General features: G+C 46.0%; 1 protein-coding gene across 2 annotated transcripts in view; it reads left to right on the forward strand.

Annotated features, from left to right (window-relative positions):
• Positions 1-12,631, forward strand: part of LOC146755900 (cytosolic carboxypeptidase 4-like) — a 328,030-nt gene that overhangs the window by 212,353 nt on the left and 103,046 nt on the right. The window contains exon 7 of one of the 2 annotated variants that reach the window (XM_085525039.1): positions 2,399-2,895. The exons of the other annotated variant lie outside the window; for it this stretch is intronic. Coding sequence (XP_085381165.1) covers positions 2,399-2,402 — 4 coding nt within the window. The 3' untranslated portion in view covers positions 2,403-2,895. Of the gene's footprint in view, positions 1-2,398; positions 2,896-12,631 lie in introns of those variants that run through there. 2 annotated transcript variants of the gene reach the window in all.

Raw genomic sequence — 12,631 nt, forward strand, 5'->3', positions numbered from 1 at the left:
CACAATGTACTAAAAATTGAGAGATGAAAATGTGAAGAGTTTTTCCAGCTTTGATTTCATGTCTGGAATTTTGGAACCCACTACTTGCAGTTGTTAATCTGTCCAATCTGGTCTGGTTTGGGATGCCCTCATCCTTCTTGAATCGCTCTGCTGTTAAAGGCGGAGCAATTCCTACAAGTGCCATGGCCCCACTGTTGTTCTAATTCTTATTTCTTTGTTTTCCACACGCTGCTTTTCAAGCCTCCTTTTTCTTTACAGTCAAAGTGAGAATTGCACTGTGAGGTGTCTGAACCTTGTTGTGCCTCTACATAAAGAGAACAGCAGCAAAGCCTGACAGGTGACTGTGCTGACAGCTCTCGTAGCCAGTAACACGTAACTGTGCTAAATCCCTTGTGACTGCTTTGATTTAATTTTTGCCAGTGAAATCCTTGTAAAAGGAACTGCAGCAGTGTGATGAGCTAAGGTGAAGGTGCTGGTTTTAGTAGTGCTCTAAGCTGAGTGGAAGGGCAATTGAATGAGGGTTATATGCTTTCTCTGGGACGATAAGGTTTTTTTTTCCTGAGGGAAAGAGCCAGCTTTTCATGGGCTATATGTGGGCTTTGGCAAGGGCAGCCAATCCAGTCTGTCAGGAAGCCATTTGAGGTGCTTCAGGTTTGTAAGCTTGTCTTTTTGTTTTTCAGGCGGATATTTGGAGCATGGGTGTAGTGCTGTATGCTCTGCTGTGTGGGTTTTCCCTTTGGATGATGACAATATGATGGCACTCTACAGGAGGATACCAGTGGGTATCAGTTGTGCTAGAATACACTGAGAAGGGAAATAGCTGAGCTTGACAAGAGGCCTTGCTTTTCGGATGGCAGAACATGCTGAGCTGTGGGTAGAAAGGCCTGTCTGCTGAATATTGTCCCTGTTTTTGCTGCTTTGTCTACCAGTATTTTGTGGATTTGGTTCTACGCTTGGTTGGCCTATGTGGCACTGTAGCCTGATTCTATACCATGATAGCATACAGAATTTAAGGAGAAGTATTTTCCTGCCAATGGGCTGGATTTTTTTGTATCTGGTTCTTCAACTGGCTGCTCCCTATACTATCTGTAGTAAAAATAGAGACACATCATTTGATTTCCCTGAAATGAATGTTCCTAAATGCCAGCTCTTCTCATGTCTACAAAGATCAAAGTTCTGCATTTGCTATTAGAATTTCCTCTTCCAGAATCAGGAGGTAATGTAGGACCCCACAGATTGACTTCAGAATTCAACAGTCAGTTCTGTTTCCTTTCTGAGTGCATAACAACCTGAGCACATGAATTGAATGACGTGGCTTTTTAGTCTGGTACAAACTCTGCTGTACACTGAAACTTGGTCCATTTGTAAGCAGGACTTTTTCCATCTCTGCAGGACAGCAGAAAACCCTTTGTGCTAATCATGATGCCAAGAAGCAGAATGCAGCAAATGGCAGATGATCCAACTGCTTCAGGTGTTCATTGCCTTAAAACTGTGAATAGTTTTGGACTGAGAGTTTGTAAGCAGAACGGAGCTCTTAAAGCTGTCAGAGATTATTCTTGCACTGTTCAATTCTATCTGCCTGACATACACAGGATCTCAGAACTGCATTGCTTGAATTGGTGGAAATTGTTGAAGTGAACTGGGATGAGCAAGTTTTAGAACTTAGTCAGAGTGCTATAAAAAATGGATAATCTCATGAGTATTAAGGTACAGGCTTGCTATTTCTGCACTGAATTTGTTTTTATTTTACATGGCTGTGATCTGAAAGTTGCTTGAAACGCAGGCACCTAGGCACTGTTGTGTAACTGAATTTCACACATGATAGGTCCTGAAATATCCTGGAATCTAAAACTCTGACTTGTTTTAAGTCTGCTGCTTGAGTATAATCAGGGTCATAGTGTCTGTGTGCAGTGTTTCTTTCCCTGTAATGCTCCACATCACTTCATTTTGGGAATATTGAAGGAAATGGACTATGTGCCATAACTGTTGTTAGAACAAAGTATGTCTGGTGTGATCTTATGCATAGGTTCTGTAACTGCTCTTCACAGCTCAGGTGTTTGACCTTCCTTTTGGTGAAGTGATGAAATACTGCTGGTTTCTATTTGTGCTTCTAGGCACCTTGAAGCTCTTAGGAATAGAACAATTGTCTCCAGTTCTTTTCAATGATATCAGTAACAGCTCGAGTGCTGCTGCCCACTAGGTAGACCCAAAGAAGCAGATTACAGTGAAACAACACACGAGCTGGACCTGCACGAGGATCACTTTCAAGACAGTGGCTCTGTTGCTTGAAGCCTATTTGCTTCTTCCTGCTGCCACTCTATTACCAAATATCAACAACCTTTCATGATTCAACTTGCAAACGTTTGACACTAACCCTTGTGTTTCTATGCCTTCTTAGGTGATTCGAGCCCTTGTCAACCCCAAAGATCCAAACCAAGTAGTGATGTGCAGTGTGTTTCCATCAATGGAGAGTTCTTATTAAGCACGAATCGCTGCAATTCGGATGACAGCCTTCCACATGGTAACAGTGATGGACACAAGGGGCTCATCCACGTTCATGCTCTCATATCTCCTGGCTCTGCTGAAGATGCTGACCTGAGCCTGCCAGACACAGCAGTCACCTGCCTGGATTGTGACCCAGTGCCTTTGCAGTGCTGCCCATCCCAAGCACAGCCCGAGTGCCCCAGCAGCAGCACCACCATGCAGGAGCAGGTCAGCACCAGTGAGGTGAAGCTGAGCATCTTAGATGGGGACTTAGAGTCAGGCTGCCAGTCCCAGGCACCAGGCAGCAGCACAAGCTCTGAGCCACTCTCATCTTGACAAGAGGGGTCCCATCTTCACCCTTGACCTCTCAAGCCCTCCTGTCTTTTATTGAATAAAGTCACTCATGCTCAATTATTGCCTTGACTGCATTCTGAGTATTCATTCACAGTGATTGCGATGAATGCAACAAACAGCAAGGCAGCTCAGCTTGCAATGCTATGGCTGTGGGGTTCGTGCAGGCAGAGCTCTGGGTTCCCATTTTGCCTGGCTTTGGGATGTCTGCAGCAAGATCTCTACCATTTTGTATGGGAGCAAATAATCTCTAGCATCCAGGTTGCTGCTCATGATAATCCCAGTCTTCCTGGCTGTCACTTTGTGATACCTTTCAAAGCCTTTTGATACTCTTTGATGCCTTGGCTGCTCCCTAACACCTCTGTCCTCCTGCCATGTTGACTCACGTCTCCCACTTTTAAGCGGGCTTTGCAGATCATCTCCAGCCCTGTCATCATCACGCTGCAGCAGGAGGTGCTCACCTGGCCCAATGTCTGGCAGTACTGCTTGTTCTGCAGATGAGCAGCTGCCTCCTCATCTCTTCAGCTACAGTAGTTTTTCTCAGGGCAGTTAGATGCAGTCGTGCTCCTTTGGATTTGGTGTGAAATCCATGCTGCATGGCAGCAGTCAGTGCAATACAAAGGTGTTCTGTGTGCCACAGCATTTCTCCAGGGGCTGCCAAAGGTAGAAGCACAACACAGCACCATCCTTCTGACAGTAATGTCTGTGAGTGTTAGACATGTGAGCACTGCATCATCCCCAGCGTGTCAGTGCTTTTCCACACCAACCTGACTCTCACACTCTGCACTGAATGTAACTCTGCTCTTGTGGAGACAAATGCTTTCTGTCACATCCTCCATCCCTGCAACCATTTGCCGGTAGGCAGCTCTTGCAGAAGAATCAAGCAGCAGAACCTTGTGCTCACCCTACAGCATGCAAATGCTATGAAAGCAGAAATAACCTGGCGTGCTCTGGGTCTGCAAGGCTGCACAGATGGGAGAGGTAGATTGTGTTTTTGCAGTGGAAGTTTCCAGTATTTTCAGTACATAGTGTAGGCCCTAACTGAATGTATAACCCTCTTGTAAAACAGCTGTATAAGTAGTTTTTGCACCAAGAAAGTTGCTGAACAGAGTTAAGTTCAGACTGGGGGCATTCTGACATGGGGAGAATTGAGACAAGCACAAGATAAATACACAGGGTGGGTAGAGCCCAGCACAGGACAGAATGAATGTACTGACTTTTGGAAACATTGCCCTTCTCTCTCTGCAGAAAAGTACAAGGCAGACCTAAAAACAAGAGGTTGGTAATTGACCTTATATGGAAATGAATCCTAGCAACAGTCTGGAGGAGTCTGTGAGCCTGAGATGCTCAACCAATGAGAGCCATGAGAGCATCACCTGCATTGGGTTTAGGGCACAGAACAGAATTGATTTCACTGACTGGTGTGCAGTTTCTCCCTTGCCAATAGGGGATGTGCGCGCAGTATTGCAATAATGAATAAGCACTGCTGCTATCGCTGCCATCTTTGCCTAACTAGAAATCTTTGACTTTGAGAGTTTCTCACACAAGGGGAGAGGGTAAGAAAGTAAAGAGGCACAGAAAACTAAGGGAAACAGCTCTTCTGTATCTTATCTATAAAAATTGATACGATGCTGTCGTGCATTTTTTAATTTATTTTTAATTTTTTGCCAATGTCAGTTAGATTGTTTTAAAATATCCACACACCAAAATCTGACTACCAAGCAAATGTAATGAAAATGAAATGAAGGTGAGTTAGCGGAAAGCACAAGGCCATATTGTATTAGGCTCCAGCAAATTTACAGGCAGTCACTGCACGAAGAGGTAGATCTGAGTTGCACATTATATGATTCCCACAAAGATTAAGGAAATCTGAAGCTTTCAATATATTTTTTTTATTCTTTTCTCATTTCATTTTTTAAACACCTGACCCAGACCCCAACCCTCACAGGAGCTGTAAAGATAACAGCATTAACCCGCAATGTAACTCTAATCCTAACCCTTACCCTGATTCTAAAATCGTCTCTAACTCCAAATGTAACAACAAAAATGATGCTAGAAGTTTGTAGCAAAAGGAACCTTTAACCTGATCATAATCCAAAAAACAATCATTAAGGTAACAATAATCTTTACCTTAAAAGTAATATTAATCAGAGCCCAGATGATGCCTGCATCCAATCAGAAGCATGCTTTGCATTATTTAAGAGTTGTATTTTTTCCAATGAACTCTCTCTATTATCACGTTTATAAAGTAACAGAGTCTGTTCTTTTTCTCCTGACACTGTGCCTTACTCCTGACATCCCCTGGAAATGACCCAGATAGGGCACCATCAAAGTAATGCTAATAGTAATGTCAATCCTAAGGGTATCTCTAGCCTCAGTGTTAATGGGACGCTAACAACAATCCCAACAGCCTTAAACATTCTGGTGGTGTGAAAGAGGTGCTGCCTTGCACATGCTGGGCAGTCCCATTGCCTGTTAAATGCAGGCGGCAGCGTAGAAACATGATGCCCGTGGTCAGAATGCCCTGTGGCAGATCCTGGCACCGGAGAACTGACCGGAGAACCATGAGAGAACTGACAACAAATCACTCGACATCAGAACCGACCCAGTGGTTATTTACAAGCCTTGGGTGACCCAGACAGGATCTCAGAGTGGTGAATGTAGGTACAGAAGTTGTTACTACTCTGTTTTCTTCTAAAAGCTGCTCAGCTGCTTTGCGTTTCAGACCATCCCTGGCTTCACTGTGTGCATCTGTCCAATTGATACCAGGTGTTTCTTCATCTCGGAAGTTGAGGGGGGCGGGGGAGAGTGGAAACAGAAATCAATTCAATTACTCATTTATTTATTGACAGAGATTCACGTTTGCTACGTTTGGAGAAGTTTTTATTTGTTTGCTGTGGTTTGTTTTTTTCTTTTTTTCTTTTTTTTTTCCCCCTTCCCTCCTCTTCCATCTTTGTGTTCTTCCCCTATAATCAAAAGAGAATGGATCCCCAGGGTCTGTCCCGCAGAGGTTCTTTCCGTGGTCTCTGCTGCCACCTGCTGGCCAATACACGGAACTGCCACTGTTGGGCGTTTGGTGCCGCAGGAAGCACAACGCAGATCTGAGTTCTGACCGGTCTACGCAGCAAATCCGCCAATCTTTATTGTGATAAGCCCTCCACATGGCATCGCGCATGCACTCGAACACGCAACAGGCATAGATTTCTCCTAACTCCGTGAGGAGCAGGCAAGCAGAACAACTGAGCGCACCACTGCTTGTGATTGGGCCACCCCCATCATAGAGATGTGTGTTAGATCTTTTACCCACCCCTGGACTGGCCTTGTTGTTTAATGATAACCTCTGAAATCTGAGTTACTGGTTCTACCACCTGTACTGTAGAATAGGTAGCCAATAAATGCTTTTCAACTGTGATGTATCTTTATTCTGCTCCATGCCAAACCTGTGACCAAAACCTCATAGGGGTTCACAAAGAACTCTGGCTCTGCCAGAGCCCCCATCCAGACCCTTCTTGAGTTACATTCACATCTAGTTTGGCTGAAAAGGTTGGACTATAAATACTCAGTGCTTGGGCCTGTTTAACAGATATTTTTTCCTGATTATGCTGTCCATCGATCTTTTTAAACTGAACTCCTGCTCTAATCTGGTCTTTAAACATTGGTTGTCTCAAGACCCTAATGGGTCCAGACTGGATTACCTTAGGGGCTGGACGCCTAAGTCATGGCAGCAGATGGTTCTCTGACCTTTCCACCACCATTCAGAGACTGCATCTGGCTGCAGGCACTCTTGTCTCCCCATCAATTGGGCAGCCTGTTGTATTACAGCACCTGAGGGCCACTGGGGGGTTCAGTATGGATAACATAGACCCACCCTGATGTAAAGGTGATGGCTGTAGGATGAGATCCCTCGTTCCTGATGAAAAATTTATTGACTGGGCTCTCAAAATCATCTTCATAGATTGCCTCTTTCATGCCTAATTCTCTAATATAATTTTGTTAGTCCTCCATAGAGGACCACAGGCTGATATTTAATGGTATGTCATTCTTATTTGGCCATGTTATATGACACACAGCCATAAATCATTCACTGATCAAATGGCTATCCTCATTATGTTGGACAGAGCATACAGTCTTTGCCTGAGGGCAGGGTGAGTAGTAATGGATGTCAGTTTTGAAATTTCCAGTCCGTTCACCACAGCGCTTTCTGCCTCCATGTCCCATAACCAGAGCAGCTATGCTGGCATGCTCTCTTGGTTTCTGTCTAAACCACTGTACTATATCCATCAGTTCAGCTGCTGTATTATGGGCAGCAGGGTTTGGGGGGTTGGACACTGGTCAGGGCACTCCCACCAGCCTATCCTGCATTTTTTTTTTTCATTTTTGGGTTACAATCAGTCAGATCTCAAATAGATCTAGTACAAATGGAACCTCAAAATCTGACCTTTTAGTGCCTTCATTTACAGAGTCCATTTTATACAGATTCCCTTGTACAGGTTCCCCATGGTCTTCCAGAGAGATGTTCCTGATCTTCCATAGGAGAATGATTGAATTAGGTTTTTTCCCCATCAAAACTGCCACCTGTCTTTCCAATTTTTCAACACTGTCATTCAATAGCTGATTTGCATCAGCCTGAGCCTCTTCAGTTATGTTCAGACAGTTCAAGGCCATCAGCAGTGGCCATGCCACCATGAACACAGCTAATTGTCATTCTCAAGTTGTAAGTATGTCTTTGCTAAGACCATGGAAATACTCAGTCAGGTGGGCCAGGGACTCATGGACCCTCCCTCCGTCCCACACAGGGCCCCATTTTTCAGTGACAGAAGCAATGCTGCATTTTGAGGATCCTAGGAATCCCAGGACATGCCCTGACAAAAGGTCATTCAAAGGGGTAGTCTTTCCCCATCCAAACCACCCCATGATATTCACAGAATCACAGAATTGTAGGGGTTGGAAGGGACCTCCAGAGACCACTGAGTCCAGCCTCCCTGCCAAAGCAGGTTCCCTACACCACGTCGCACAGCTCGGCATCCAGGCAGGTCTTGAATATCTCCAGAGAAGGAGATTCCACAACCACCCTGGGCAGCCTGTTCCAGTGCTCTGTCACTCTCACCATAAAGAAGTTATTGCACACATTAGTGCAGAATTTCCTATGGTCCAGTTTCTGTCTGTTTCCCCTTGTCCCGTCTCCACACACTGCTGAAAAGAGTCTGGCCTCACCACTTTGCCCCCCACACCTCAAATATTTATAGACCTGGATCAGGTCCCCTCTCAGCCTTCTTTTCTCAAGGCTAAACAGACCGAGTTCCCTAAGTCTCTCCTCATAGGGGAGATGCTCCAGGCCCTTCACCATCTTTGTGGCCCTCCGCTGGACTCTTTCCAAGAGATCCCTGTCTTTTTTGTACTGGGGAGCCCAGAACTGGACACAATATTCCAGATGAGGCCTCACCAGGGCAGAGTAGAGGGGGAGGATCACCTCCTTCGACCTGCTGGACACGCTCTTTTTAATGCACCCCAGGATGCCATTGGCTTTTTTGGCTACAAGGGCACACTGCTGGCTCATGGTCAATCTGTCGTCCACCACGACGCCCAGGTCCCTCTCAGCAGAGCTCCTCTCCAGCAGCTCTTCCCCCAGCCTGTACTGGTGCATGCAATTTTTTCTACCCAGGTGCAAGACTCTACACTTGCTTTTGTTAAACCTCATCCGGTTTCTTACTGCCCAGCTCTCCAGCCTGTCCAGGTCTCGCTGAATGGCAGCACAGCCTTCAGGTGTGTCAGCCAATCCTCCCAACTTCGTGTCTTCAGCAAACTTGCTGAGGGTGGTCATTGATGAAGATGTTGAATAAGACCGGACCCAGCACAGACCCCTGGGGGACGCCGCTAGTTACAGCCCTGCAGCCAGACACTGCACCGCCAACGACAACACTCTGCACTCTGCCAGTCAGCCAATTCTCAACCCACTTCACTGTCCACTCACCTATCCCATACTTCCTCAACTTTGGTATAAGTATGTCATGGGAGACTGTATCAGTTATAGAGGTTATAGAGTTCAATTCCTGTAGTCAATATGGCGGCCCAGGTGGGACCAGCTCTGTTCGCTGCAGGACCAGCTGAGAGGGAGACACTTTTGGCGCACCCTGAGATTTCTCTGAAGGACTCCCTTCCTCACCTGATCACTGCAGGGACAGACAAGGACCACCCATAGGTGGACCAGGTATGTGTATGGTAAGTGGAGCCCATATGTCTTGAGGAGACATCCTACACAGTTTACAGCCATACGTGCTGCTCCCAGGGAGGTGAGCTCATGGCTTTGGTTGCCAGCTGGGGTAGGAAGACTCCTTGGGTAGGTTCCTATGAAAGGGAACTGTATGTCATATGAATGGAAACAAGAACAAATACTCTCTCCCAGGTAGTTGACAATAGGAGGGACCTAGGTTGGTCTCTCCTACGGGTATGGGATATAGTGGATAGCCTGTCAAATGGTAGCCTGGGTTCTCCAAGTTGTAATCATGGGGCTTATAGGTTGTATGTTCAATATTATCATCTGCTTTAAGTGTTTGGTACCGTGTGTCAAGCCGACTCTGGGAAAAACACTAGCGTTTGCAACTGGTCGACCAGAGTATGAGTGTTATTAAGATTCCAGCTAGAAAACGTTGTCAGCATTGTGTAGTATGAATTAACCATGGTTTTTGATCTAAATGTCAGAGTGAGTGTGGTGTGAGTGAGACACAGAACAGCTGCAGGGTGAGTGCCGAGTCCCGACCCGTGTTTCCTTCCTCCTGTGAGGGAAATGGCCAGACACGGACAAAGTGAAAGACTGTGTTGTCTGTCCACTCATATGAACTTTCTGCTTGTATGTAAGAAGACGGGAGTTTGTACTCTGTAGATTAGTAAGATTGTCCTGAGGAGAGGTGTACATTCCACCCGACCAATGAGTGTCAACCCATTTATGTAATACTATGTACTGCTTGTGAGGAAGTGTGTGAGGGAGGTGGTTCAATCAGTGCTGGTTCTGTGGCACAGTGTTTATAACTGAAGAATACAGACTGTATTAAGGCAGTTTATGTGAACTGAAGAACTGTACTGTTTGACAAACTGTTTTGATGGTATAAGAAAGTGTAATTGTTAATGATATATGAAAGTGTACTTGAGGGAATGTGGAAGTGTATCTGAGCATACAAATAGAGGAAGCATTTGCAGAGGAAAAAGGGTTAAAGCAAGTTTACCTGCACTGACATGAGAGTAACACCCTGCACCGCTGCCCTGTGAGCTGAGCAGAGCAGAGCAGAGACACAGTCCTCATGTATCAGGTAGTGTTATTCTGCTTACCAAATGAATGAGTTCACTACAGAAGAGGCAAATCTTCCCCTCTGCTCCATTTGTGGCATACTCTGGAGTTCAAGGCATTGCAAAGCTATGGCACATCTACTTTCTTTCAATGATGACACCTTAGTGTGCTCTGGGCTCTCATTTCAATTGCATCTAAAGAAGTCTAGGGTCATGCCAGCTGACAGGAAGCTGGCAAATGTTGTCTCATTGTAAGGAAGAGCAAGAAAGATGACATGGGCAATTATGGACCTGTCAGTCCAGAGCCTGGTAAAATTATGGAGAAAATGATGGTGGGAGTTATGGAAAAACATCTGAAGGACAATTCTGTCATTGGTCGCAGCCAACACAAGTTTGTGAGGCGAAGGTCCTGTTTAATTTAAGCTCATTTTGTGACACAGTTATCCATTTAGTTGACCAAGGGAAGCCAGTTGATGTAATCCTTGAGGATTTCAGTGGAGATTTTGACACTGTTTCTCACAACAACCTTCTGGACAGAATGTTCTGCATATGGCTAGACAGAAACACAACGTGGTGGGTGAGCAGTTGGCCAGTAGGTCAGTCCCAAAGGATTATAGTCAGTGGGTTCCATCAGGCTGGTAGATGGTCACTGTCGGGGTCCCCAGGGTTCCATTTTGGGGCCACTTTCCTTTCATGTTTATGCAGATGACTTGAATGCAGGACTAGAAGATGTTCTGAGCAAGTTTGCTGATGAGACCAGATGAGAAGGTGCTGTTGCCTCCACTGAGGGTGGAGAGGACTTGCAGAGAGATGTGGACAAGTCAGAGAAGTGGGTACCAGTTGGTACTAAGCACCAAGTGCATAAAGTATAACAAGAACAAGTGCCTGATTGTGCACCTGGGTAGGGGCAATGCTGGACATACACACTGACTGGATATGGGACACTGGAGAGAAGTCTGACTGGAAAGGATTGGGGTGCTGGTCATCATCACACTGAATGTGAGTCAGCAGTGTGCCAAGGCAGCCAGGAAAGCCAACAGTCCCCTGGAGTGCATGCAGCAACTTATTGCCAGCTGGGTGAGGGAAAGGATCATCCCTCTGCTCTGCATTGCTACTGCCTCACTAGCAGCACTAGGTGCACTTCTGGGCACCACAGAACATAAAGGACTTCAAACTCTGGGAGAATGTGCAAAGGAGGGCACTGGAACTGAGAGATATAAAGTTCAGAATTTCACAGGGATTGACTGCTTGTTCAGACTGGGCCCTTCTCACATCCCTTCTCAGATCCTGCAATGAAACATAGGTCTCATATGGGACATGAACCTCACAGCATCCTTGCACCACATGTAGAGCCTGGGATCTTCTGTCCCCATGTCTTTCATTTAACATCATACAGACCTCCAACCCATTGCCCCAGGAAATGCCCGGAGCCAACATGAGATACAGGATCTCTCTACCACTGGTGTTGCAATCAGGGCTTGACCTGTCTGCTTCGTAAGACAAAGGAGAGGTTTCTTAGCATGCCAGTGCCTTTGCCTGCCTGTAGTCATGGCTTCCAGTTACAAATAAACAAATAAACAAACAAATAAATAAATAAAATTAGATCCATTTGTCTTTTGCACGTGGCCTGATGCCCCTCTCACCTTCACAATTCCCACCAGACCATCATTGCCAGAGAGTATGAGATCCAGCAGAGCACCTCTCCTCTTTGGTTCGCCCATGGCTTGGTCAAGAATCTGCCATCTGTGCTCTCCACGGATTTGCTGGATGCCACATGCCCTGCTGTGCTGTCCCTGCAGCAGATAATGGAGTGAAAAAGGCTCCAAAAGGGGACAATGGCCTGACAACATGAGACTCCCATCTGTTTGCAGAGGGCACTTTCTACTTGCTCTCCCTGATCAGGAAGACAGGAACAGGCACTGTTGGCCTCCTCTGTTGGCCATTTCCATTAGCTCTGACCTGGCTGCTCTACCATCCCCAGGCAGAGCTCTGTGCACTCTCACAGAGGACAGTCGCCCTTCCTTGTCTCCTCGCCAACCCATCATAAAGAATCTGTATCCCCCTTGTTCTACAGTGCAGTTGTGGATGCCATTCAACTGTGCCACTGTGGTCCAAATAAGAGCTCAGGAGGCATGTAACTCTACAAAGATTTCTAGCTCCTCAAGTCTTGTTGTTCTCATTAGTGCAATAATACAGAAGTAAACATACTCATTGGAAAGCATCACTGGACAGAGCCTGACTGGATAGCTCATCTATGGTATTACTGTGAAGAAGGTGGCACACAGGCTTTAGATCCATTGTGGATCTTGGAGGTGACACAGCAGCACAGATACACCATGGGCATGGCTTTCCTGAAGGCCCTGTGCTGCATTTACAGCTGCATGTGAGTGTGTGGTGGAGCCCAGAGACACTAGGCTGCTTCTGAAGCCATTCACTTGAGAGCCAACCGAAAACTGAGGTTATGTCTGTTGAAGAATAAAGACGTATATTATCTTTGTGTTGCCTTCAGCTCCAG

Source organism: Coturnix japonica, chromosome 29 (assembly GCF_054131305.1).
Source record: "Coturnix japonica strain WE chromosome 29, WE-NBRP24, whole genome shotgun sequence".
NCBI lineage: Eukaryota > Metazoa > Chordata > Aves > Galliformes > Phasianidae > Coturnix > Coturnix japonica.